At 37.3% G+C, this 27787-nt stretch overlaps 5 protein-coding genes and 1 long non-coding RNA gene across 6 annotated transcripts; 3 read left to right on the forward strand and 3 right to left on the reverse strand.

The window, feature by feature from the left end:
* Window positions 1-5845: 5845 nt before the first annotated feature.
* Window positions 5846-7369, reverse strand: LOC125199301 (aldehyde oxidase GLOX1-like). The gene has a single exon (XM_048097363.1). The coding sequence runs from the start codon at window positions 7367-7369 to the stop codon at window positions 5846-5848; it is 1524 nt and encodes a 507-aa protein (XP_047953320.1).
* Window positions 7370-13025: 5656 nt separating this feature from the next.
* On the reverse strand, window positions 13026-14351 carry LOC125202286. Its single transcript, XR_007173124.1, has 3 exons — window positions 13868-14351; window positions 13693-13780; window positions 13026-13603 (listed from the first exon to the last, which is right to left on the reverse strand). It is a non-coding gene; the product is annotated as an uncharacterized LOC125202286 (long non-coding RNA).
* A 550-nt stretch (window positions 14352-14901) lies between these two features.
* On the reverse strand, window positions 14902-16830 carry LOC125201378 (NADPH-dependent aldo-keto reductase, chloroplastic-like). Its single transcript, XM_048099460.1, has 7 exons — window positions 16673-16830; window positions 16336-16386; window positions 16170-16246; window positions 15997-16084; window positions 15624-15899; window positions 15308-15550; window positions 14902-15122 (listed from the first exon to the last, which is right to left on the reverse strand). The coding sequence occupies exons 1-7, from the start codon at window positions 16790-16792 to the stop codon at window positions 15036-15038; spliced, it is 942 nt and encodes a 313-aa protein (XP_047955417.1). The 5' UTR covers window positions 16793-16830; the 3' UTR covers window positions 14902-15035.
* A 5598-nt stretch (window positions 16831-22428) lies between these two features.
* Window positions 22429-23362, forward strand: LOC125201092. The gene is made up of 3 exons (XM_048099015.1): window positions 22429-22668; window positions 22745-22885; window positions 22976-23362. The coding sequence occupies exons 1-3, from the start codon at window positions 22447-22449 to the stop codon at window positions 23189-23191; spliced, it is 579 nt and encodes a 192-aa protein (XP_047954972.1). The 5' UTR covers window positions 22429-22446; the 3' UTR covers window positions 23192-23362.
* A 580-nt stretch (window positions 23363-23942) lies between these two features.
* Window positions 23943-24775, forward strand: LOC125199309. The gene is made up of 3 exons (XM_048097370.1): window positions 23943-24242; window positions 24337-24480; window positions 24572-24775. The coding sequence occupies exons 1-3, from the start codon at window positions 23943-23945 to the stop codon at window positions 24773-24775; spliced, it is 648 nt and encodes a 215-aa protein (XP_047953327.1).
* A 1687-nt stretch (window positions 24776-26462) lies between these two features.
* Window positions 26463-27286, forward strand: LOC125199319. Its single transcript, XM_048097380.1, has 3 exons — window positions 26463-26762; window positions 26838-26981; window positions 27062-27286. Exons 1-3 carry the CDS (start codon window positions 26463-26465, stop codon window positions 27284-27286), a joined length of 669 nt encoding a protein of 222 aa, XP_047953337.1.
* Window positions 27287-27787: the final 501 nt, after the last annotated feature.

Here is a 27787-nt window from a genome sequence, read left to right on the forward strand (position 1 = left end):
TTCCCAAAACTCCCCCCGGGAGAGATGCATGTTCTTCGGCCAAGGAATCACTACTTTAAATATCCCAAAGGGGGCCCCCCAATTTTTTATATATTGGGGGGAGGACATTTATCGTGCCCTTTTGATAAACATGGCATGCTCAATTTTTGTCACCTAAAGAAATAGGGAGAGTGAACATACGGGCGTACACTTTGGCCCCGGGATCCTTCTCTTTTATCCGGGGATCATTTTCCCCTTAAAGAAAACTTCCCATCGGGGTTTTGGGTTTTTCCCGGGTTTTAATTCCCTTTAAAGAACTTCTTTAAAGGGCGGTAATTTGAGCACCGAAAAGGGGGTTTATCTCCGGCTTGCTAAATATTTCCACAAAGGGCCTCGGTTTTCATCTTTTTTTTCTTGGTTCTCCTCGATATGGGGAAAGGTTTGGGGCCTTTCGCATTGTGGAACTCCCCCAAATTTTGTCTTCCTTTTCCCCAAGTTCCCTGGGTTCTGGATCAAAGGGAAAAAAGGGTCACTTTTGAGGGATAGATCCCCCTTTAAAACTCCCCCGGAAGGGCTCGTATAGGAACCCCGCGAGTCCGGGATCCTCCTCAGAAATTGGTTCCCCTTTTCTCCGTTCATCCGGGGTGCTCCCGTTTATCCTTTCTTCGGGCCTTCATAGCCTTTCCCCCCATCTCAAGGGGAATTTGACTAATATTTCTCGGGGCCCGGGGGTTTTGGCCCTTTTGGAGGCCCAAATTTTCCCCTTTATTTCCCGATTTGGTTCGGACGTTGGGCCAAAGGTTTTGCCCTGTCCATTGAAATTATTTTTTTAGCTCTTGAATTTTGTGCCCCGTCATTTTTTGCCATGTTTTGCATGTGTTGTTGGAAATTTCGGTCATGCACCATGTCATCAAGATTAGTTTGGAAACCTTAATGAGGGAGGATTAAATCCTTGATTTTGATTGGTTCCCAACCCCCAGGTTTGGAAAAAATTTTACGGCCTCCGATTATTGTTTATTGGGGGTTTTTTGGACCGGGGGGACCATTAAAATTTTATTGTTTTGAATTGTTCCCCCGATCGGTTTGGGACCCAAAAAATTCCCGGTTCTTTTGGTTCATTGTTCGATTATCTTGATCCCCGTTCGGAAATTCCAGTTGTTCGGCCCCCCCTTTTTCCACCGATTAGAATTATCTTTTTGGTCCTTCGATTGGTGGGCCCATGTCTCCAGTTCTCCCTTTTGGGCACGGTGTTTTTGGTTTTTGGTTTTTTGGTTCCCCCAACCCCTCGAAACAAAGGGTTGTCCCTTGGTTTCCCCCCAAAACTTCCGGGGTTCAGTTGGTATTTTGATTACTTTGATTCCAATTCCCCCTTGCATTCACTTGAGCTTGGAAATCTCCATCGAGTGAGGGGTTTATTGTAAAATTGGGGGATGTTCTTCTTGACCTGGGTTTTTTCCTTTTCGGTCGGCCCGGGGGTATTTTTCTTTTTAAAAGGCATTTAACGGTTCCTTCTCCGGTCGATCTATTTTCTCCCCCCCTCTTCTCCTTCTCGTTCCTTAAGCGTGTTCCCGGGGCTTCTCCTCATGATAGCCCAGGCCGGGGGTAAAACCCTTCCCGCGTCGATTAATCTTTTCCCGGGAAACTGGTGCCTGCTTTCCTTATTCTTGGTGAAACCCCCGCTAAAATTTATTAAAGTCCTTGGACTCGGTTTTCCCCCGTAGAATAGATAAAATGTTTCGGCCTCAAATCATCTGGGATTTGGGGGAAACGTCAAGCAGGGGCCCTTTTAAAACCGAGACCAATATTGGCTTAAAGATTCATGTAAGCTTTACACTCTTGAATTTTTTTTTCAAAGCGTTTGTCTTATTGAATGGAAAGAAATAGTCCGGGAACTCCCAATTTTAAATCCCCCATGTGGTGATCGAGTCGGTGGAAGCCTCGGCAACCAAATGTTTGCCTCTCCTTTCAATGGAAAATGGAATCGCTCGCAGGCGATAGTCCTCCTCGGTAGTTTCGTTAGGCCTTTTGGATCTCCCAACTTAACCTAGTTAAAAAATCATAAGGACACTCTTCCCCCAGTCCAGAGAATGTAAATTTAAAAAACCCAGCACATTCGTCTTGATCTCAATAGGCCGCGACGTTGATTTGACAAAATGGCCCGGGGGGCTCTCCGTCGAGATGTGCGGTTAAACGAAACGATCTCGGGTCAGGTCCCCTGGTTTTCCCTTCTGGGCTCCCCCTTCCTCCCCTTTTCCCAATGCTCGGTTTCCCCGGCGGCCGGGAAACCTCTTTCCCCCATGAATTCCCCCTCTTCTTCACTCCCGATTAACGGAAATGGATCTACGGTTGACAACCCCGATCACGGTAGTTATGGCGGATGTTGATTCCTTCCCCTTAGGGAAAGTTCCTTGACCAAATGGGTTGCTCCAGTTCCCGACCCCTTTACCCCCTTTCTCATAAAGCGCCCGAAATTCAAAAAAATTAAAACTATTTAAACCCAAAACTCTAAAACATAAACAAACTCGCCATCCTCCCCCGGCAAACGGCCCATTTTTAAGAGTTGATTTTCCCCTTTTTATTCCTTAAATTTTTAATTAAAATTCCCCCGATCCGGTAAATCAACTAGATCACAAGGTCTAGAGACTACAAGGCCCGGAAATTTCAGGGGTTTTTGCAAAACAAACCTTCAAAACCCTCAACCACAGGGTACTAAACTAGCACGGGGGGAAATAGGGATCGATCCCCAGAGATGGACCCGTAAAATACATGCGTAGAGAATTGGGAAAATATTTTTGGGGTTGGTTTTTTTGCCCCCCCAAGGAAGGGTTTAGGAATTTAACTAAGTGAATTTGGAAATAAATCCATGTAAGCTTTTCTAGATCAGGGAAAAAGAATTTTTTTCATAAAAACAAAATCAAAAACAACTACTAGATCGGGACTTCCCACGAACATATCTAGACCAAAGGGGATTAAATAAGTGGGGACCAAACTCCCCCAAAAAAGGAAGTACGGACAAAACGAATCCGCACCCCAACTAACTAAAGCATCAGCGAAAATGACTTCATCTTCTTCGAACACAAATAAATCGAGAGATCGAGAAAAACAAACTCGAGATGTAGATTGGAAACATAAATTTTAAAGAAACAACTGAAAGGAAATCACACTACTAGACGAAGCAAACCCCCAAAAAACAAAATCCCCCTAATCTCAATTTTCCAAAATTTCACCTCCCTAATTGAATCCCCGGATGCTAAAACTTGTTGCTTGTGGTTTTGATGCAAACAAGACATGTTTGACTATTGCATATGGCGTGGTGGATGAAGAAACCAAAGACAGTTGGTCGTGGTTTTTGGACCATGTAAGAACTCATGTCGTGAAATACGAGAGGTAGATGTGCATTATATTAGACAGGCATAAAGGAATCTTCAATGCAATGGAATCTGAAATCATGAAAAAGGCCCCGCAGATACACTACAAATTTTGGTTGGTCCATGTGAGGGCAAATGTGTCGAAGAAGCACAAGGGGCCCAGTGTGAAGGCCATGATCTGGAAGTTGGGGGTCAGTACTCAGGTACGTAAATTTGACAGAAGAAGTCGAGCACTATCTGATGTCAGCCGTGGTATGATGCGAATGCTCAGTAGGATTACAAAAGAATGTTGGTCACTATGCTACGATGGTGGACTTAGATGGGGAGTGCCCACAACAAACATGTCGGAGTGCTACAACAACGTGTTGAGGGGTGTGAGAGTGTTGCCAATTAGAGCTTTGGTTGATTTGACATTTTGGAGGACGGTGCAATGGTGGGTGTAGAAGAAGACAAAAATAGAACACACCGAAGGTGAGTTAACACCGTAGGCGAGGGACATGCTTGCTAAGAATGACTCAAAGGGGTGAAAACATTACATTACTGTAATTGACCGAGATATAGGGAAGTACCATGTCCGAACTCGAGGAAGAATAGAAAATGGAGTGTCAAAGGAAAACAATGTTCAAATAGTCAAGTATCTGGATTCGCCGTGCAGTTGTGGTAAGTGGCAAACGTGGAGAGAGTGTGTCTCAGGCCTGCAGCGCTCGATCAAGGAAGTGATAAGCTTGTTATCCATCCTCATCGGCCTATTACATTCCAACACGCCTTTGAAACCCCATACATCCAGCCAATACTTCACATTTTCATGTATTTGCACTGCCCAAACCTTACTTTCCGTTCGACGAACTCTAAAAACATTTGATGTGCCATTTGCCAACAATGAGGCTGAAATGTGTTCGTTTTGATGAAAGAGTAGTGATGGATCCTCAGATCCATAACATAACTGTGTTTCGGAACTTGAAGATGCCATTTGCTTCAAAATATTCACCCAGAAAAACAAACATATTCATCAACAATCATCAATCATACAACATAGCATAAGTTGAAAATCTACATATCCAATAACCTCCAACATATGAATCAGAGATGTCATTAACAAAACTAAATATTCATCAACAACTTAATATCTACATAGCACTCAAATACCTCAAAAAGTAATTAAAAAAAATTTATGCGACAAACTACAATCTTTAGTAAGGAAGAACAATGAATAACTATAACAAAAATTTGAAAAATATTGTAGAACACAACCAAGATTCTATTTTTATCATAAAAACTCAACAATCCAACTTAAATTGCAACTTCAATTGAAAAATAGCAAACTATATTCCAATTTGAAAACATAACCAAGATTCAATTTTTAGCTTTGTAAAAAGGGGCGCAATTACAAAAAATTGAATCACTTACTTCTACCCGTTGAATTATATACATGTGAAACACACAAATAGGCAAAAAAAAAAAAAAAAAAAAAAAAAAAAAAAAATCAACCCTAAATCCAGATTAATATTATTATTTTTACGATAAAAAAATATTACTGCATACTTAAATTTTATTCAAAAGTAATTATTTTAACTTTATTTGTTAGATTTAATTTTAATATACTTTAATTTCATTATTTGGATTTAAACATTATTTAAATTAATTATTTTAATTTTGTACTTCCTCCGTCCCGGCTAAGATGACACATTGCTTAGCCGACACGGAGTTTTAGGAGTTATTGATTAAAGTGTTTAATTGGAGAGAGAGAAGGTGGGTGTAAGTATAAAGTAGAGGGATAAAGAAAGATGAATATTTTAATAGGAGTGAGAAAAAGTGGTTGAGTGTATTAATTGGAGAGAGAAAGTTACCAAAAAAGGATATATGTCATCTTAGTTGGGACAAACTAAAAAGAAAAACGTGTCATCTTAAGCGGGACGGATGGAGTAATATCTTATTTTATCGTGTAATTTTAAATTTTAATTATTTAATATCATATATCGGTCGTTATCGTATAACGTTTATATTCTGTAGTAGCTTACTATCATTAAAAGATGACCAATATTTTTTTGGATGACACGAAATCCGCACGAATCCGACACGACCGATATTTTTTTGGATGACATGAAATCCGCACGAATCCGACACGAATATGTTTGGATTGAACACGATAAGAACACGATGATTTGGGTTGGGTTGGGACCCGTTAAGATTGGGTCGATATTGGGTTGACCCGATAGCGACCCAATCCGCACGATTTGCCAGCCCTAATAAGGATTATGCATCATTAGTGAAAGACGCATAAGTGTTATGCGTCATTAGTCAAAGACGCACAACTGTAATGCGTCACTCTAAAACGCATAAATCTTATGCGTCACTAAGTAAAAACTCACAATCTTCATGCGTTTCATTAAGAAAGACGCAGAATGGTGATGCGTCACTCCCTGAGTAGGAATAAATCTAATGTTCTTTATTAAAATGGAATGCAATTAGCATCCTAGAACAAAAGAAGAATTCTTCCCCTATCTGATTTGCACCCAAATGCCTAAACTAGGAACTTCTTGGTAAACCACAAACAGAATATAGTAACCAGGCAGAGCAAGGATTTTCGAACCCGGCGTCGAAACCTTCACTCGATAATTAGTTCCTCCAAGCGACACGATGCGCCCAACGCCCCCGGTGAGAACGAGCAACCTTTGGTTCATTGAAAATGAATGTGTAGTGAAGGGAGGCGCGACCATTGTAACACTAATAAAATATGTATTTATCGCGGCTTCAACGGTGAAATCAACGGCTAGTTGCTGCCCGTACCCAACTCGAGAATGTGAAGCCGGGGACACAATGTTGGGACGCAAAGGTGTAAATTGCGGATCTAAGTATTCCGGTAAGTAACTTTCCATCAACAAATCCGTGGGATAATGCACCGCAGTAAACGCGTAATAAGCGTTAGGATTGCTCCCACTAACCAGAACATTGCCATTGCGAAGCAGTATCGCGGTGGATTGGTACATTCTAGGCACAGAACTGGCGCTTTGTGCCTCGAATCTCGACCTAGGCTGATTACTGGGTCTCTTAATGAGGGGTGTGACCACAGGTTCATGCCCCATAATCCAGCCGGCCGTGTCAGCGCCTGTGCCGTTAATAATCAAGACATTCCCATTAGGAAGGAGCACCATGTCACCCATGACTATGAGAAAAGGCATGGTCTCCAGAACTTCGGGTGTGATGGCGGGAGCATCTATCCGCAACGGAAGCTGAACTGCAAAACCTGAACTTGGGTAGTTTCTGGGATCCCCACCACGGATGGTTGGGTAATTTCTCACCACTATACCCTTTAAGTAATCGAACAAGACAGCTCGATTGTTGGTGAAGAGAAATACATTTCCATCCACATTCAGGAAAACAAAGGGGTAGAGATTGTTTTCTATGTCAGGATCTCGAGTCTCCTTTAAGAAAGGCAAATCGATTGATCGCTTAAATTGTGACCTTTTCGGGTAAAACTCGTACGAGAAGATGTCGCGCCCGCCAAAAATGATCTGTCTGCCATCTGGAAAGATGTGATTGGTGGCGTACCATCTTCTCTGAGCGAGGGCGTTGCTAAACTCATGCCAGTCGCATGAGCCGTCTTTGCACGGTTCGAACACTCCGGTGGTGCGGTAACCGTCGCGGTAGCCACCGGTCTGCGTGAGAGATCCATTTGGCGTGGTGGCGCCAGAGGAGCACCAGGTGTAGGTAGAGACAAAGAGGGGCCGGAATGAGTTGGATGCGACGTCGTATTCAACAGAATGCGCCGTGCAGTCGAGTACTGTGCAGTTGGTGGATTGGGCTTTGCGGCAGCGGTGGTTGTTGGGGAGGGAGATGTTTGAGGGGCCGTAGTCGGTGAGATCGAAGATGACAACGCGGTCGTTGTTGAGAAGCTGCATGTGCATTGCTGAGACGCCGATGTTGGAGCGGAGGAGGCTCCACTTGCCACCACCCGCGGCCGCCGCGGCTGGGAGATGGGAAAACGAGATTAGTACGAGGAAACAACCTATAAGCATAACCATTGTTTTTTATGAGAGGAATGTTGTGTGTTTGAGTGTTGAGTTGAGTAAAGAGGAATAGTAGATTAGTAGTGTGTTTAATAAGTAGGTTTTCTAGAAAATATTAATTTATTTTTTTTTTGTACTTTTGTGTAAAGTATGGTGTTTAATTGGTTGGTTGGTGTGTTAACGTGTGAGTCTTTGGATTAAGAAGGTATTAACTTTAGCTCGGAAATTCAATTTTTGGCTATGTCTGGTTGAAAAATGAAGTGTAAAGAATAAAAATGTCTCTGTATCTATTTTAATTAGCCATGATCATGGTATTGATTCATGGCCTCATGGGTGCTGTTGTCTCTATTTTGGCAATGTCTGGTTCGAAAAATGAACTAAAAACTTAATCATTTTGTCTATATATCACCATATAGATACTCTGCTTTTAGTAAATTGTTTTAAAAAGTTGTGTGAAATCAAATTTAGGGCATTTTTAGAATTTGATTGATTGATGCTAGTTTAGAAATTGAGCTATTTTTATCATTGATATTGAGGTGATGTATTTACATGATTACATCACCATAAGAGTTGAGATGAAGAACTTGGAAGGATTAAATTAGTCAGATTAAAAATATGAATGTTTATAAACCAGAATCAGTACGTATTGAATCTTCTATTTGAAATTGAAATGCTAGATTGCAAGTTGATCGACACACAAGTTGCTCTATAAAATTTTCTCTCTATAGTTTTGGTATTTTAATAATGTAATAATGACTACCGAGTTGTTCATTTTAATTCTGTTGGAATCATGGATTAAATGTGTCCGGTCAATGGACTATGACCGGATAATAAATGTGATGAGACATTTATTTCTTCGAAATTAAATGCTACAGCATCGGTCTATGTTCCGCGTAGATGATCGTAGTATATTCATTTTCTCAAATCCGATTCCCGGTGAGTGAGAAATAGTGCATTAAAGTTGTGCACAATTAAGCTTTATCTAAGTTTGGATGTAGGGAGCAAACAACTAGTGTTGGTTGTCCCACATTGGAAGTGAGAGCCTCTGTTTGAGGTGTATAAATTAAGTGTTCTACTACACTTAAAAATTCTAGTGGATCAAGTTGGGTCGAAGAGCTCACACGTGCGCGCCACCGCCCGCCCGCTATGCCACACCGCGCTCGTCAATTGGTCTTTGGGTGGTCTTTGAGGCTCTTGGGCACCTAGGTATTTGGACCAATGACCTGATCAAGTTGGAGAACTGCCCTGATCAAGCTGGCGAAAGTCCAGGTGACCTGTTCAAGTTAGCAAAGTCTAGCGATAGGATCAGGCTGGAGCTGGCCTAGACCAGTGGACTGATCAAGTTGATTGCTGACCTGATCAAGTCAAACTCACTTCAGGATGTACATGTTGTTGGGGTTTGGTGCCCCTTGCACAGCGGAAGACTTGTACAAAACAAATAAATCAGACGTAGGATCTATTTGACTGATTATGCGATTGATCAATTCACATGTTAAATAGATAATTGCATGCTAGAACACAAATAAATCATGCTCAAAGAGAGTAAATCCTAAAACATGAATTCTACGGTTTAGAGTTACCGATTTGATTCTCTAAAGAATCGTCGATTGCTCGCGCCTTCTCCACGATGATCTTCAATACTAGACCACGGATCTTTTCTCTGGTTCCCGAACTGTATCTCGATATCAGGGTGGGCTGATCTTATCAAAATACTAGGACTCGAATAAAGAAGACAGAAGAAATCCTTCTCCAATTAGGAGAGAAATTCGAACTCCTCTAGGTAGAGGGAGACGAAAAATATGAGTAATAATAATGAATGATTTCTGTCTCCTTTATTCTCCTATTTATATTAAGTTCCTTTTTGGGTTCAGACATTGATCTATGGAAGGTTTTGGATATGGGCTCCCCCAATTAGCTTTTTACTAATTAAATTGAACCCACAATTTAATACAAGCTTATATTGAAATATTACGAGCAACCACTACAGAAGTAATATTGAACTCTCCCCATCCATATCCGAAATTACAAGTAATCCGGGTTTCCACTTTGTTTATTATTTATTTCCCGCGCTTAAAATATAAATCTCCATTAATTAATTAATGTCAGCTATGGACTTAATTAATTAATATCTTATTCATTCCAAGAGTGGACTTAGCAAGAAACATTTATTTATTATTCATAGAGTAATAAAACTCCAACTGGCCAGTTTTCCGAATAATAAAACCTTGTTCGAGCTTCTCTTGAGGACATTATCAAACGTGACTCACCTCGCGCACGATTCAACATAATAGCAATCCTAGCACCGCTAGATATTAATCACCACTACCCAATATATCAGGATTATTGGGTTGCGAAAAATCCGCACCATTTGATAAGTCAAAGTAGTGCATAATCAATACCGTATGCTCATTGCTAACACATGTAGATTAAGAAATAGTATTTTATCAAGACCTAGTCTTTTAGTAGATAGTATAAAGACACGTCTTGCTGTTAGATCCGTTCAGTGCTATACCACACCAATATCATCTTATTTCAGTAAGGCTTAGAAATATGCGGACTGACATTACAACCTTTCACAATAGGTAGCCATAGCCTATCTAGGTTGTGAAATTCTTCTTTTTCTTTAGCAAAGCATTGCATAGATCTGACCTGACCGTGTTACCTTAAAGTGGACGACGCCAACAACCGGTCTACTAAGCAAAAGACTTAGACTTTGTTTACTTCTTATGCATTTAAATGTTTGTAAAACATCTTATAAATGCACAAGCAAACACAATGTAATAATAATAGTGATTCTATTCGTGCGAGACTGCTCGAATAATACTGAATCGGGTTAAAAGTGGATTGTAGAGTTTTATGTATACAAGCAAGATTCTATTCGCGCGAAACTTGCTCGAAACATGCTTTCAGTATACCAAACCTAACACATGTCTAGATACATCCGGGATTTAAAATGCGTAACGTTTTGTAACCCCCAACGGTTACAAAGACTCTCCGTGATGACCAGTGGCGGATCTAGACATTTTAAATTGGGGGTACAGATTGTATGAAACATTAATATATCAAAAAATAATTCATTAAAATATAAACAAGATAAAATAAATGATACTTATATATATAAACTACCACAAAATAGTAAAAAAGAAAGAATATAGAAAAACCTTATTATGTACTAATATACTCCATACGTTTGCGAATAGGAGTCATGCTTTGCTATTTTATTCCATTCACAAATAAGAGTTTAGGTTCATCAATGAAATTAGTATAACAAATAGAACAGAATAATAATTTACAAATATAAAATCTAAGTAAATAAGTATGCAAAAATAGGGAACATAAAAAATAGAAACAGAATAAGTATAAAATGGGGCTAATGAAGAATCGAACTCGGGCCTCCAATGATAGAAAACAACTCGCCCACCACTACACCACAGATAGCTTTTGAACTGTTGATGTCAATACTATATTACATAGACAATAATTTGGGGGTACAGTAGTACCCCCTTATTCTATACTGGCTCCGCCAGTGATGATGACAGCCATCAAGATTGTTGACCCCTGCAGGTGGATAGAGCCTATAAATAGGCTAGTCATTTGTGCATTCTAGCATCGAATACGATTCTACATCAGAAACTAGAATTCACGCATCATAAGCTCTCTGCTCTCTCTGCATTGTCTTATGTCGAAGCTCTGCCATCGCCTTATTCCAGTTCGCTGGAGCTCGTTTCGATTGCGATGCTATATCAAACGAGAGGTAGCCGTTTTATCTTTGGGGATGAAACACCAATCCGAAGAGCACTACCGGGGCGTATCTCGTCTTGCGGAAAGAGGTCTCCTCGACTCAGCTAAACATCTTTCCTACGGTTTATTTTTTTTGAATCTCTATGTTTTAGTTTCTGTTTCAGTTTAGTTTCCTTTGTATTTCTTCTTTGGGTTGTATTACGCCCGACGAGGATTTATATCTTGTAATTCCAGAAACCACCCAACAATCGCAAGACGAGATATAACTTGCTTTTGAAGGAATTTGGACCTAGAAACTGAAACTAAAACTTTCGAAACCTTAACACCTTTGCTGGATATGTCAACCGAATCCAACACTGCTGCTGCCACCACCGGCGCCATCTCCTCCACCATGGCGACTACTGGACCGGTTAACACGTCGCCGATTCCATCGATGATGCCAACTCCTGGGCTCTATCCATCTTCATCAACAACCCCTTGGGTGTATGTTAACACTCATGAGCTCACTGGTGGATCCACCTTGAGTGGATCGGTTGGTTATCCCCGCGAAACCCAAAGGAATTACTACTTTTGATTGATTTTCATTTTTCCTTATTGGTATAGGGAATCAACTGCTAATATTTTGGCGTGTTTTACTTTTGATTGATTTTCATTCTTCCAATATAGTATGTCATCTCCTACTTGTTTACTTTGAATTTCTTTGAGCCAATGAGTTTATAAGTGAAAAGGTGTGCACAATATAAAGGCTAGCGATAGTACATCAAAGATCTAAAATGTAGATGTTGGAATAAGTCACTATATATAAACAAAAATTTTCGGATGATACACATCGTCATAATAAAATATATTTGATAATTCGATTTAAGCATTTGAATCAATAAACTAACAAACAATTATAAGCCAGATGTTTGTAAAGTCCGCCATAATCAAGATCTGCATGGATCAAGAAGAATGGAGCTAAAAAATTTGCAACGGATAAAATCAATCAAATGGAGCCAAAGCACCCATCGGAAGTTTAGCAAAAGCCCCCCCAAAAAAATTTGAAATTATAAAGTCAGTTTTCCTTGACATGTTTTGTTTCTCCGTGGTTAATCTTGCTGGTTTATTTGTGTTTCTGATTTCTGAGTATATTTCGAGTTAAGTAGTTTAGCTGTGGTGCTATTTGTTGAATCCGAGTTGCTGTTACAATTTTCTGAACATGTTTACGATGAATGATAGTGTGTTTATGTATGACTAAGTTTTCTAGCTGTAGATAATCGTTCTCGCTACTTCTGCATGATTATGGCTTAGTTAGTTTATTTACGTAAATTCCGTCAATCTCATAGCGTAGTTTAAAATTGCAAGTTAATTACATTAAGTTTGTTTGGTAGCAAGTTGTTCGTTAGTAAGGAAATGTCCGAGATCTAATTATATTCTGTTTTATGTTGATTATGTGAGGAAGATGAAGTTGTTGGAAAAAATTTACTTTTTTCATACGTTCTGCTGGAGACTGACGCTCGTTTACTTTTACTTGTTTGTCCATTTCCGGAAATTACATTATGAGTTGATCAATTTGAGTTTAGTTACGTTTTCGCAAGTGGATCAGTTTAGTTAGCTTAGTCTCTTGGCTCGTTTATTCAAGTAGTTTAACTTAACCCACCCTGTGAAGCGTGGCAACAATCATTCCCAACTTGTCCTCAACAAATGTAGAACACATCGTCTTTGTGGGATTCAACCCTTTCTTCCCTTTACTAGTTCTTAATATTGTGGGTTAAGGTTTTGAAAGCCCCGAGTTCCTCTGTTTGCGCACTTAATCAATCTACAATGACAGGAGAACTCAGAAAAATACTTGAAGAAAAACAACAATCACACTTCGAAGAAAAGAGCTTTCAATTATACTCTGTAATCATATTGTACAAGGATTAAGGATGTATTCTAGATCCTTCCTAGTCTAGCTATAAGTTTGGAATGTATGTGGCACAATGAAATCAATGAAATAGTGAATCAATCATTTTGTCAAGTTTATCAAATATTCCAGTTGAACTTTCTTCTTCATGTCTTTCCTCATTTGTTTTCATGGTATCAGAGCAGGATCTTAGTGATTCTGTCTCTTCTACCCTCTTGGTTCTAACTGTAGCTTTCGCAAAATGGTAGAATCAAACGATTCAAATGCCACAACCATTCCTTTGGCAGCTTTGCCTCACTTCTCTCAACTACCTCCTATCTCAGTGAAACTAACTGATGAAAATTTCTTGATTTAACAACAACAAGTGGATGTTGCAGTGTATGGATATGGGCTTGAGTCATTTCTCATCGGAGAAGCCAGCCCACCTCCACAAATGATTGCAGATCCAGTTGCAGGATCTTTCGTGATGAATCCAGCCTTCATAGCTTGGCAGAGGCAGGATAGGAGGCTTGCAGGATGGCTGCTCTCTTCATTGTCTGAGGGAGCTCTTTCTCTCGTGGTTGGTCTAAAGTCTGCGAAGGACATATGGGAAGTGCTTGAGACTAACTTTGCTAGTCGCTCAACTGCCAAAGTAATGCAATACAAGCAGCAGATGCAAAGCCTCAGAAAAGCACTCTCCATGAGTGAATACTTGGGTAAAACGAGAAATTACTTTGATCTTCTTAGCTCAGTTGGTTGTAGGGTATCTGATGGAGAGCAGATTCTGCACATCCTTGGAGGTTTGAGTTAGGACTATGATCCTGCAATTTGTGCAGTTACCTCAAGATCAGAACCATAGTCTAGAATGGAGACTACAAGAGCTAATTCCTCTAGCAAAGGATCTCAACCTTCACTCCACTTGGTGCAACAACAGTTTGGGCAAATGAAAGAGTAGCAGCCTTACAACAGCAAGTTTGATTTAGATGGAGGGAGAGGTGGATCTAGAAATCAAAGGGGAGGTAGAGGCGGTAGAGGCTTTGGCAGAGGTGGAAACAAGATTATCTATCAACTTTATGAGAAGCCAAGCTGCCAAATGCTGGTATAGATTTGAGCAGAACTAAACAAATATTTCTTTATAAATAAATGACATCTTTATTTCACCTGTTGTGTTTTTTTCATATAATATTTTCAAAATAATAAAATAAAATTATTTTTTATTGACGTAGGGAGTATATTAAGACGAATGTGGTTAGAAGTTTGTTTAAAATGATAACTACTATTAAGAAATAAATATTCTTAACAATTCACAAAATAAATATATTAATGGAGTGAATCATTTTGCTATTTCAAAATATTTTTAAATTAAAATCATATTCAGCTCTTATTTCATTGTAAAATTAGTACTCCGTAAAATTTAAATTCACATAACACTCTACTTTTCTCACAATTTTTAAAACCTGCCCATCTTAAAATCCCCGTGAAGTTAAATGGGATATATACGGAGTACTAATAATATGTATATATCCCATTTACGAAATTCGACCATTAACTTAACTATATCAATAATATAATATTAGTAGTAAAATAAATTTTATTATAATATAAAATTTATAGTTAATGTTTTTTTTTGCAAAAATAAAAGTGACATTTGAAAAAATGATTATATATTCTAATTAGGTACGGAAAACTTTTTATGATAAACACAAAATTCAAATAATGCATGCACAACTGAAATTTTAAAAAATATATTTATGAAAAAATTAAAAAGGCACATGGAGTGAACATAAAAATGGACAACTAAATCTAAAGACGACTAAAAAGCATCACACAAAAAGTGTTACTACAATCACTAAGCCAGTGTGTCATCCCCTACGTGTTTACTCAAATAAAACATCTAATTAAGATTTCATCATACCAAACCATCAGCTACAAATTTAACAAATTAAGAGCAAAGCAATACTTTATTCAAAAAGTTCACCATTTTTTCTTTGCAATAAGAGAGTAGCCATTTTGATATAGCACTTTCAGTTTTCTCCAAAAAATGATACATTAGTGAAATTATAAAGTACTTCCCTCTCAGATTTCACCATCCCAGAGCTCTTGTATGTTCTTGTAGTAACCCAAAGTTTCATGCACAAAAGTATTCCCAGAGATCAATTTCACCTGCAAGAAATTACTTGAAGTCATCACTAGTTCGAAATTTCGTTTAAACGCAGGTCTCGTTTCTAGCTACAGAACCTCTCGGTAGTCAAGAACATGTAGAGAATGAATTTTGCAATAGAACCCTATCTCATTCTCTAATTTTGCAATAGAGAATGAATTGCAGATGTATGTTATGGTGACTTTACCTGCTCAATTTTGGAGAACTTGTCACACAAATCTTGAGGAATGCACCAATCAAACACATCAAAGTTCTCTTTAATCCTCTTCTCATTAGTGCTCTTTGGGAGCACACTATGGCCCATCTGCAAACCCCAGCGGAGAGTAACTTGTGCCGGAGTCTTCCCCAATTTCTCACCAATCCGAGTCAATAATTGATCTTTAAGCATAGTACTTCCAAGATTGCTAGGGGAACCAAGAGGTGAATATGCCTAAATAAACCAACAAACATAAATCAAATGTTTCAAAAACGATGTACATCAAGAGGTGATGAGTTATACTAACCGATAGATGAACTCCTTTGGATTGGCAGAAGCTATGCAGCTGCTGCTGTTGCCAGCCCGGATGGCATTCCACCTGGTTGACGGATGGAGGAATACGAGCTATGTCTAGCAAGTCCCCGAGCTTCTTGGATGAGAAGTTGCTCACACCAATAGCTCGGGCCTTGCCAGCATCGCAGAGTGACTCCATAGCTGCCCACGTGCTTGGTATGTCGACTTTAGTGAGATTCTCGGGATCAAAAGTTACTGAACCTTTCTTCATGCTAACAGGCCAGTGCATCTTCATATGCATTCAACCACACAAAAAATTAGCACAATTCAGTATTAAAAGTGGAAGCTTATAACATAACATAGCATTAACATTAACCGAAGCTCACCAGATAAAGATCAACATAGTCAAGCTGCAAATCACTCAAGGTCCTGTTTAAGGCCAAAGGTACATCTTCGGGAGCATGATCAGAACACCTGCAGATTTGGGATTAAGAAGGGTGATTCGAATACATTTTTTGTGGAGTATAATTAATTGGAACAATTTGCAGGTATATCAAACCAGAGCTTGGAAGTAATCCACAAATCTTCGCGCTTCACTACTCCTTCTTCAAACAGCTTCTTAAGGGTTTTACCAATCTGCAACAAGAAATTTAATCTATTTGTGTTATATATTTACACAATTTGCTTCTACAACAACAAAATATCTAATAGTAATATTGTTTTACCTCTTTCTCATTGCCATATCTTTGAGCGCAATCAATATGCCGATACCCAGCCTGCATTTTCAGAATTATACCTCAATATTAGTTTCATTACTTCATAACACAAAATTGAACAAATTATTAGTTTTAATGCCAATGTATTACTCCAATTTTTAGAATCTGAACTAATACTGCTCCTAATAGAGTTATACTGCTACTTGCTAAGGTTCTAAACCGAGAGATCAAAAGTGTTCAATTTATTTTTCAACTTTTCTAACTAAATCGCGCAAGGTTTTCATGCTAAACGAACACCAAATTAGAGCACATTCTATGGGAAGAAAAAAGTGTATACTACGGAAACCTTAATTGCGGTGGTGATGGCGTCGCCGACGACTCCATCATCAGCCTTCCATGTGCCGAGTCCAATTGACGGGATTTTTGCGCCATTGTTCAGCTCGAAATGCCGAATCGATTCCGCCATTGGAATTAGCGTCTGTTTTTTTTTCCAAGAGAGAGTAAAAGGGTTGAGAAAAAGATTTATTGGAAAATGATTCTTAAAATTCCATCAAATAAATTAATGCTAAAAATTAATTTATTATCGGAGTAAATAAATATTAAAAGATATGTATAGATAGTATCACGAATGATAATTTTATTCTAAAATTTTAATTTAGTTACAATAAACTTAAAAATGTAAACAATACAGAGCATTATTTGAAAAATTGCCGATTGTATTTAATTAGGAAGCATAAATACTCAAAATAAGCAACAAATACTTATGTTTAAAGATTCTCTTTTTCGTCATTGATGATACGAGTAAGACGTTTTAACGCCTTCTCCTGTCTGTTTATAAATATCAATGAAATTCTGCAAATGGACTAAAACTCCATTCTTCATGAATTTTGCAGCATTTTTCAGTGATTACTATACATAACCAATGAAATTGGGGAAAATATGCGTATACATTTGTTCAATTCCACTCAAACACACACATGAAATAAACCAAAGTCCAAAACAGTTCAATCACGAATCACCACAATCTAACTAAATAAAAAAATCAAATCGAAATCTCACATTTAAAAAAAATAATAAAAAGAAATCGTAAATTTGTTTTCGGTTCATCCAGCCCAAACAACTGCTGATTAACAGATGACGAAAAAATAAGTATATTCCAAATCATAAATAGTGAATGAAAACGAGAATCTTACTTGTTGATGTAGATATCAATGCGCCTTTTTTAGTGTAGTGTTAAATACTCAATAAGTATATCGCAATTTTGGAATTGAGTAAAATCGCAATAAATCGTTAGCGTGTACTATTAGTTAACATTCTAATTCTGTAGTGATGCTCATTAATAATTAATTAAGTTTTAATTTTACTCATTAACAATTGCGGGGTTAGTGCGTCAAAACTTTACAACTTCTTACTAAAAATGTTGACAAAATGGATACGTTTTTTATTCTTCGAAATTACACTCTTATGCTTTACTACTCTTATTTATTCGTAATATTTGATTTTCATGAAAATTATTTTATACAGGATCATAATCAAACCAGAACTTGATGAAAATAGCAACACAAATTAAATTTAGTTAAGCTTTCCCTTGGATTTTTAAATTAATGAACAAGCTAACTAAAATGGAATGCGGTCAATTTCTTAAAATGATTTTTTTTTTTTAATTTTACGAAACGAATCAAGAAAAAGGAAAGAAAGAGTTTTTATTATTTTTTAAAAAAAAAAGTATTACTACTAGTATCATACAATCATACAAATAAAATAAAAGAAGCAATACATGATTAAAGGTGTCAAGCCTTCCTCTTGATATCCTCAGCGTGGTCGGCGGCGGCGACCTGCATCTTGGCCGTCTGCAGGTCGGCGGCGGTGGCGTCCTCCTCCGTCTTGGCCGTGAGTTTCTTGGTGAAGCCCACCACGGCGGCTTTCGCGTACCCGAACCCTTCTCCCAACGACGCACCAAACCCCACTAATCCTTTCTTCATCCGCTCCAGCGGCGGCGGCGGTGGCGGTGATTCTTCCATTTGAGGAGAGAGAAAGCTGCTTCTTTGTTGCGTGTTTATACTGAGAGAGAAAGCTTGCGTGTATATACGGAGTAGACTGCCACGTTCGGTAGTAACGTGTCGAGCTATTAAAATTTTTAAAATTTACATATTTATTTTGACTTTCGATTAAATTGAAAAATAAATTAAATTTTTAAAAATAAAAATAATATTATTATTTTCTTAAAATTGAAAAAATACTCATTAATTATTCCATAAGTATATATCATAGAATTATTAAAATAAAAGAGAAAAAAATATAATATTGTTAGTGGATAGTAACACTCATATTATTAGTAGTGTATATTTATATGAAAATTTTCTATAAATGAATATAGACTATATTTACGAGAAAAAAAAGATGAAATATAATTTTATACGACAAAAAGAGTAATCATTACATATATAATGAGTTAGTAGATCGTAATAAGATATATATTTAATTAAAATAATAAAAGTACAAGGAGATAATTAATAGGGACCGACCAAAATTAGCAAAATCTTAGACAATTAATAGGATCCGGTGGAGTAAAATGTACTACTACAGTACTACTTAAGAGCATTCATAATGCCGGCTAGCCGATTCGCGTCGCTAGCCGGTCGGCTAGTCGAAAAATTGCAAGCGGCCAGTCCTAAATCGGCGTGGGCTAGCCGATTGGCTGGCGCTCAAGCCGCCATTGTGGCGTGCTGATCGGCCAAAGCCCTTTTTCCTTTTTCCTTTTTCCTTTTTTTTTTTTTTTTTTTTTTGAAAACCTATATAAACGCGATTTTAATTTCATTTTCATTTGCACCACTTGTTTTAACGGGTTTTCTTTCTCTCTAAATTTCTGTACAAGAGCATCATTGAGCGATAAGTAACGCGGGTGGTAGCAGTGGTGGTAGTGGTGGGGATGCTTGAGGAGTACGAACGGCAGATGAACGAGGCTATGGAGGCCTACATGAACCGCGAGATGGAGCGGTACATGCGAAGGGTGGAACAGCAGGCGATACCTCACCCTCCACCGGGTTGTCCACCGCCGAGCAATGATTGATCGGGATCACGTAGCTGCACATCAGCCGGCTATATGACGACTACTTTTCGTGAGAACCCGCGGTTTCCCGCAAACATGTTCGGCGGCGTTTTAGGAATGCACAGGGACTTATTTATGCGTATCATTGACGCTTTGGAGCGTCGATATCTTTATTTCCGCTTGTGCACGATGCTGGGGCGGGCAGACCCGACACCCTTATCCAAAAGGGCACGGCGGCAATCGAGACTGTTGCCTACTGAGAGGTGCGCGGACATGTGGATGAGTACCTCCCACATCGGTGAGACGACCCCCTTTCACAATGTCTGAAGTTTTTCCGTCGTGGCGTGATAAACATTTTCGTGTGAAGGGAGCCAGCACTCGAAGCCCTACTCCCCAAGATTGTCGAATTTGATGCGTATGCACGGGGCAAAGACGGGTTCTGGACATTGTTCAGGAAAAGATAGATTGTATGCGAGTGGAAGAACTGTCCGACCGCTTGGAAGGGGGCCTACACGACCGACTACAAGGGAAAGAATCCCACGATGATCCTCGAGGCCGTAGCCGATTACCGGCTGTGGATCGGCATGCGTATTTTGGGGTAGCCGGGTCGAACAACGACCTCAACGTCTGAACTCGTCGCCCATCTTCAACGAGAAGTGTCAGGGCATCGGTCCAGCCGTCTCATTTGTGGCCAATGGCAACCGGCATGATATGGGCTACTACTTGGCGGATGGGATATACCCTAGGTGGCCCGTCTTTGTGAAGACGATCAGGCACGCGGCGGATAACAAGAAGGCCTACTTTGCGGAACGACAGGAGTCGGCGCGCAACGACGTGGAGCGCGCATTTGGTGTGCTCCAGTCTCGATGGGCGGCAATTAAGGGTCCAACGCGTTTGTGGGATGTCCAATGCGTTTCCCAAATAATGTACGCCCGCATTATCATGCACAACATGATCGTCGAAGACGAAGGCGTACAACCCGACTAGTTGGGCCAATGACGATGAAGCCGGTCCAAGCCACGGAACGGCCACCCCTAGCGTACGACGTGGGGGTACCTCTTGATGAAGTCGGCCGCCTCAAGGAATATGCCGACATGCGCCAAGTGGATGCTCATATTCAACTCCAAAAGGATATAATTGAAGAGTTGTGGGCACGGAGGACTGCACGACGATAGTTTTTTTTTCTTTATTATGTAATTTTTTTTTATCTATGTACCTTTTTTCAATGCAATTAATGAATTTTCCCGTATATGTCTCGTAAATTTAATTCCATAATTTAATCATAATTTTAATTCCGTAAATATAGTATTTTTTGAATTATTTTTATTGCGGCTGGCCTATGGCTGACCTAAATCTGATGTGGCAGGTGGATTTTTAGTGCTGCTGACGTGGCTGACCTATGGCTGGCCTATTGCCACCGTGGATGCTCTAATATTTGTCTACATAAATAAAATAGTTAAAAATAAGTAAAATAAAATAAAAATACTTATATTGGCCCATAAGGAGGCCCTATCTTTATGGGCTGAAAGCCGACGAGGGAGTCCAAGTACTTTCCTATATGTTTCTGGTGGATACATACCAACGTCGTTCATAAAATTTAATTAGAAATTATTTTAGATTAATTAAGGATTCTTACTATGTCAGCATCCACAAACCATTCCTCTTCTCAAATTATTTCTGATTAATTAGGAATTACAACTATGTCAGCATCAACCCAATCCTCTATCCATCGCTCACCCCTTGCCATATCATTATTTCTCTCTTTTTAGGTACTCTCCCTGTCCCATAAAAGATGTCACACTTTCCTTTTTAGTTTGTCCCATAAAAAATATCACATTTTTCTTTTTAGAAAAAATTCTCTCTCACATAAATATAAAAATTATATTTTCTCTCTTCATTTAACACACAAAACAAAACCTCCTAAAATCTCGTACCGTCCCACAAGTGTGACATCTTTTGTGGGACGGAGGGAGTATATTATAATGTATCATTCCTTTGGCTATCCATCTCAACTAATTTACATTATTCATTATTTTCAATTTAAATAGTTGTAAAATAGAAATACATAAATAATTAAATTTTTTTAACAAAACACAAATTTTACAAATTCTAAAAAATTAATATTTTCAACTACTAAAAAATAAAAATTTACAACTCCTGACATTAAAATTTCCTTTTTTAGGCGGCCAAGCGCAAGGGAATTAAGGGGGAAGATGCCAGCTGCATTTTCAATTTTATAGTTGAATTATATAAAATCATGAATCATAATAATAATGAATTTTATTATATTTTCAAAATCTCAATAGTTTTTCTTGATATTTCTAAACACAAGATAATTAATTTATCAAGAATTATATTATCTGAATTCATATTCCAATATATTAGAATCTTCAACAACACTCATTTCCTGATAAATTAAGGGATCCTATGAACTTTTTGGTCGTCCTTCCTTTTTGGATTTGAGCATTTATTATTCACAAAATATCATCTTTAATTTCATTATTTTTAGTCATAAACTGAATTAATTTAATTTACGAATGTACGAAATTTTATTACTTAAAAAGAAAATTGCATAATTTAAATAAAAATACTCCATATAATTTAAAAATCATCCAATTAAAAAAAAAGATAATTTAAATAAAAAACCTTTACCCCATAAGGTCACCAAATTTTATCTTCATCTTCATGGAACTGGATAAAATTATTTTGCAAATAAATAAGATATTAATTATGGTAGTTAAATCTAATTTTGCAAATATGAGCGAATAAAGGTCATTATATATCTAGAGCTCTGCGTGACAACATTTTGTCTATAAATAGCGATTATTAGATGATACTATTAGTAATTTATTTGAGAATAAAATTAATTGTTGGTCGAGATTTTTGCTTTGGAGTATACAAAAAAGAAAATTTCAGTACTCGTATTTATTTTATTTGAGAAAATTATTACCCTGTACATATTATTAGAAGCAAATTAGGGTTTCAAATTTGCTTGACTGCCTATAGCTGAAAACCCTGATTTCTCGATTGGAGAAACACCTTCCGCTAAAATAACCAAAATCGATTCGGCCATGGCAAAGGAATCTCGTCAGGTGTCGGAATTCACAGATTTCGGTGGCCTACTGCATTTTTTCAAAAGTAAGATGATCTTCGAAAAGGAAGATTTCGATCTTTTGAGAGATTATTGCGACAGTGATGTTGATGATGATGACGTAATAGAGGAGAAGAGACAAAGTGTTCCCTTCGACAAGGGGCCCGTTCTCAAATACATCAGCCAAGTCCGCAATAGCGGTGTAAGTCCATCCAATCCAAATATATCAATTTCATTTAATTTAGTTTTGACTGAAATTGATTGTTGTGAAATGCTAGGGTTTTGATGTGGATGTGAAGCTCCATCGTTGGCTGGATCTGGGCTGGTTTTTCATCCACCTTCCTCTGTGTGATCCTCAACGTCATTATTATGTGTATGAGCGAGCAAAGCTTGCAATTCATGAAATCAATATTGACATGGTATGCTAGTAGTAGTATTTAATGATGATTGAGATCAAATATTGGGTTTTGTTTATATATGATTGAAACATTAATGTTCAAATTATGCAGAAAAGCAAAACTTTTGAGCTTGTGAAAATTGTCAATGCTGTAAAGACGCGGTCCGCCGAATCTCTGATGTTTTTGACTCTGGCTGTGAAAAAAGTTGGGGCAGCTGAAGAAGATACTACTGATGCTATCACTATTCAAGCAATTGTCCATGATCCCTTTTATGCCCCTTGGGAGCTTAAGGAGTGGAGGGTTAAACCAGAGGTGGAGGAGGCTTGATTGTTCCATTTCTTCAACTATAGTGTTGAATTGCTATGTCATGTAGTATTAAAGAATAGAGAATGCTAATAATAATAATATTAGTAGTACAACGTCTATGGACTAGTTTTCTTTAGTGAGAGAGCGAGAGAAAAAGATCTCGAGAGACTTCCAAGACGAAATGTGGCTGGAAGCAAACACACTTAAGTGGGCCCACTACTTTTGGGCTCTCACATTAAGTTGGGCCAGATTCCCAAATAATATGGGCCAGACTACTAGTAATTATTTATTATAGTATCTGTAGTTGTGTTCTGTCATGGTACCAAATTAACAAAAATCATAATATAATGATTATTATTTCTCCCTTTGTTCCATAAAAGTGTTCATTTTTTCATTTTTAATCCGTTCCATAAGATAGCTAGAACTATTTTTTTCTCTAAATAAGGTGAGATCCATTCTTCACTAAAAAATTTGTGCTCAATCAAAACTAAATACTTTTGTGGGACGGAGGAAATATATTCTTTATTATAATCTATTATAAAAATCTTAAGGTTCATATAATTATTATTATAATTATTTATCAATTAAAATATTATAATAAGTATAATTTCTATTAATATATTAATTAATTAATTAATATAAGTACAAAATTCTTATAATTAAATATAATATTTCCAACCATACGGCATACGTTAAGGTTTATATGCTGTGAAATCGTAATCTTCTAGTACAATATTACTTTCCAAACAACCAACAATTTTTTTTCATAGTTATGGCTGAAAACCCTAATTTACCGATTGGAGATGCAAGTTCTTTGGAATCAGATGTAACCAAAATCGATTCCGGCATGGCGAAGGAGGCTAAGAAAACGCGGGAGGTTTCGGAATTCACAGATATCTTTGGTTTATTGAGAATCTACGAAAAAGAGATGATCTTCGAAAAGGAAGATTTCGATCCTTTGGTGGATTATTGCGCAAGTGACGACGAGGAGGAAGAGAGAAAGGATATGGAAGAACATCCTTACGACCGCGAGGCTGTTCTCAAATACATCACCCAAGTCCGCAATAGCGGTGTAAGTCCATCCAATTCAACTATCATACTAATTTTATATATTTAATTTAGAGTTACTTTTGATTAATTGAATTGAATTGAATTGATGATGGTAGGGTTTTGATGTGGATGTGCGTATACCTGGTTGGTTACATTCGGGCTTGGTTAATTTCTTCCCTGTTATGTTGTCTTACCCCAACAAACGTGATTTTATCTACAAGCTAGCAAAGGTTGCGATTGATGAAATCAATTTTGACAAGGTATGCTATACATATATGTTTAATGATCAAATAATTGGGTGGGGTGGTTCTGTTTATTTATGATTGAAACATATATATGCTTTAATAACAGAAAAGCAAAACTTTTGAGCTTGTGGAAGTTGTGGAGGCGGTCGCCACAGACGTGTGCTATGCCCTCGTTTATTTAACTCTGGCTGTGAAAAAAGTTGGAGGGGAGGGAGAAGAAGCTGCTACTATACAAGCAATCGTCAACTGTCACTGGGATAGCCCTTTGGAACTCCAGCAGTGGAGGGTTAAACCAGGTAGAATTCTTTGACGAATACTCTGTCTAGTTTGTAGTCCGCCATGTTTGTATAAATTTATCATCTTCTTCTTCAAAGACATTCTAATTTGTAACAACTTTGACTCTGTGTCTGGATTACTTACAATTGGTCCTCATTGTGCCTATTCTCCTCACATGGCAAACTTGATTAATACTGATCCAGTGATCTCCTTGATCTCTTCAAAGATCCACCAGTTTCTTCCTCCATAACATTCAACATTTCTGGAATCTCATTTTCTTCAATGAGAAGAGCTAATCGCATTTTCTCTTCCAAGCATATCAATCTTTGTTTAAATGTCCTGGTTTTTTACACCAACGACACGATCGAATTTTTTTATGCTCAATAGGCGCGGCTTTAGGATTCTCTTGATCTTTCATATGAAACTTGTTGCCCTTTAATTTCTTTAGTTTGTTTGAAGAAGAGTAATAATATTGGATTGGTAGTGTGCTCATGGTTTCCGCCTTTCTGCCCTTAGCCTCCACTATTGTACCTGACTCCTTGCGTTTATGTTACATAGCATTTCATATTCGTAGTAATAATAATAATATTCAATTTTAATTATAATATAATTATTATAATATTAGTAACTATATTTATTTAATGGGGATTGATTAATTGCTAACTAATTAACAATTCCAAATTAAGATCAAATCTTAGCCATTAGATTAGAAGATCTAGTGGTTGAAATAATGCAACATGGATTATATTTTTAATTAAGAAAATTATTAAATAAAATATTAATGTCAATTCCCAATCATTAAAATCATCTTAAAATATTAAATTCACTTAACTCTCTCGATTTAAATTATTTTTTTGCAAAAAATATATCAAATTAAAGAAAATTTTATAAGGATTCCAACAAGATCTCAATTGCATATGTTCCGACGACGTTCGAATGATGAAATTTGATATTTTTTATTTTAGTTTTCCTAAATGTTGATAACCAGATTTTTATTAACAAATACATCAAAAAATTTCAATATAATGCATATAAAATCTCAATAAAACCATGTAAAAATCTCAATAAATATGTGTTGATATTTTATTATACCAGTGTTGATATTCTTATGTCATATTGTTGATATTTGTAAAATACACTATGTTGATATAAAAAAAACCCCACGAAAATTATCATATGATAACATAATGACGATCTTACCCTTTGATATTTTGTCTACTATTTATTGAGATTTGTAAGATTTAATCTCATCCACTCATTTTAAAATCTAAGGTAAAGATTTGATCTCGATTTTGGATTATAATGTTATAAGTAATAGAAGATGACCGTTTATTTACTATATCTAATTGTGATCATCATGTTATCAATTAATAAATTATTAAGAATATCTTAATATAATTACTAAAATTAGGAATCAAAATAATTAAAATAATAATTATCATATTCTTGGTTAATAACTTACTATGAAAATCTTAATGTATTATTAATATCATGTTAGTTAATTAACATAAGTTCAAAATCCTTATAATTATTCGTAATATTTTCAAACGCGTGATATATCAAGGTTTATATCTTGAGAAATCTTAATCTTCAACCGTATTACTTTCCAAACAATCAACAACAATTTTTTGTCATAGTCTATCTCTTACTACACCAAATTGTAGTAATTAAAGCTTTTTTATATTGAGAAAGGGAGAGAGAGGTTGTGAAATCGTATAGTTATGGCTGAAAACCCTAATTTACCGATTGGAGAAACAACTTCTTTGGAATCCGATGTAACAGAAATCGATTCCGGCATGGCAAAGGAGGCAAAGAAAACGCGGGAGGTTTCGGAATTCACAGATTTCTTTGGTCTATTGAGGATCTACCAAAAAGAGATGATCTTTGAAAGGGAAGATTATGATCCTATGGTAGATTATTCCCCAAGTGACTACGATGACGAAGAGCTAAAGGAGATGGAAGAATATCCTTACGATCGCGAGGCTGTTCTCAAATACATCACCCAAGTCCGCAATAGCGGTGTAAGTCCATCCAATTCAACTATCATACTTATTTTATTTAATTAATTTTATTGAAATTGATTGAATTGATGCTAGGGTTTTGATGTGGATGTGTATATTCCTGCTTGGTTACACATGAACTTGGTTAATTTCATGCCTGTTGAGATGTCTGACCCCGGCGAACGTGCTTTAATGTACAAGCTAGCAAAGGTTGCAATTGATGAAATCAATGTTGACATGGTATGCTATGCTTTGCTATAAATTTTTAATGATCTAAGAAATGGTTATTTATGATTGATACATATATGGTTTAATTGCAGAAAAGCAAAACTTTCGAGCTTGTGGAAGTTGTCAATGCTGTCGCGACAGCGAACTGCATCGCCTTGGCCTATTTGACTCTGGCTGTGAAAAGAGTTGGGGTGAAGCAAGAAGAAGCTGCTACTATCACTATCCAAGCAATTGTCAACTTTCACTGGGATAGCCCTTTCGACCTCCGGCAGTGGAGGGTTAAACCAGACGCGGAGGCTCGAGCAGTGGAGGGTTAAAGTTAAACCTTGATTGTTCCATTCCTGCCACTATGTCAGATATTTTGATGTCATGTTTTTGACAAGTTTTTGGTATGTCTCTACTATGTTTTCCATATATGTATGCAAGATTCATGTGTACACTGATATTGGATATATACTCCTATAAGATATGTTGTGAATGAGTGTATATATATGTTATGTTTGAAAAGTCTACCTATCACCCTTTTCCCTATCTAAAATACTTATGTATTTGCACTCATGCTAAATTTCTAGTACAAGAACAACAATTCTGTAAACTATTTGCTTTTATTTTCTGTCCCTCTATCGGCCTCATCTTTTTAAAATTTATATAATTATTCTTTTTTGCAAATAAAAAAAATACTCCCTCTTGTCTCTTAAATGTTGTCACATTATTCTATTTCGTCTATTGCACATAATTTGTCACATGTCAATATAGTATTACACAAGTGATGGTGATGGTGGTGATGATGACCAATTGCTCTAACGCAATGACATATT

This window comes from Salvia hispanica, chromosome 1 (assembly GCF_023119035.1).
Source record: "Salvia hispanica cultivar TCC Black 2014 chromosome 1, UniMelb_Shisp_WGS_1.0, whole genome shotgun sequence".
Taxonomy (NCBI): domain Eukaryota; kingdom Viridiplantae; phylum Streptophyta; class Magnoliopsida; order Lamiales; family Lamiaceae; genus Salvia; species Salvia hispanica.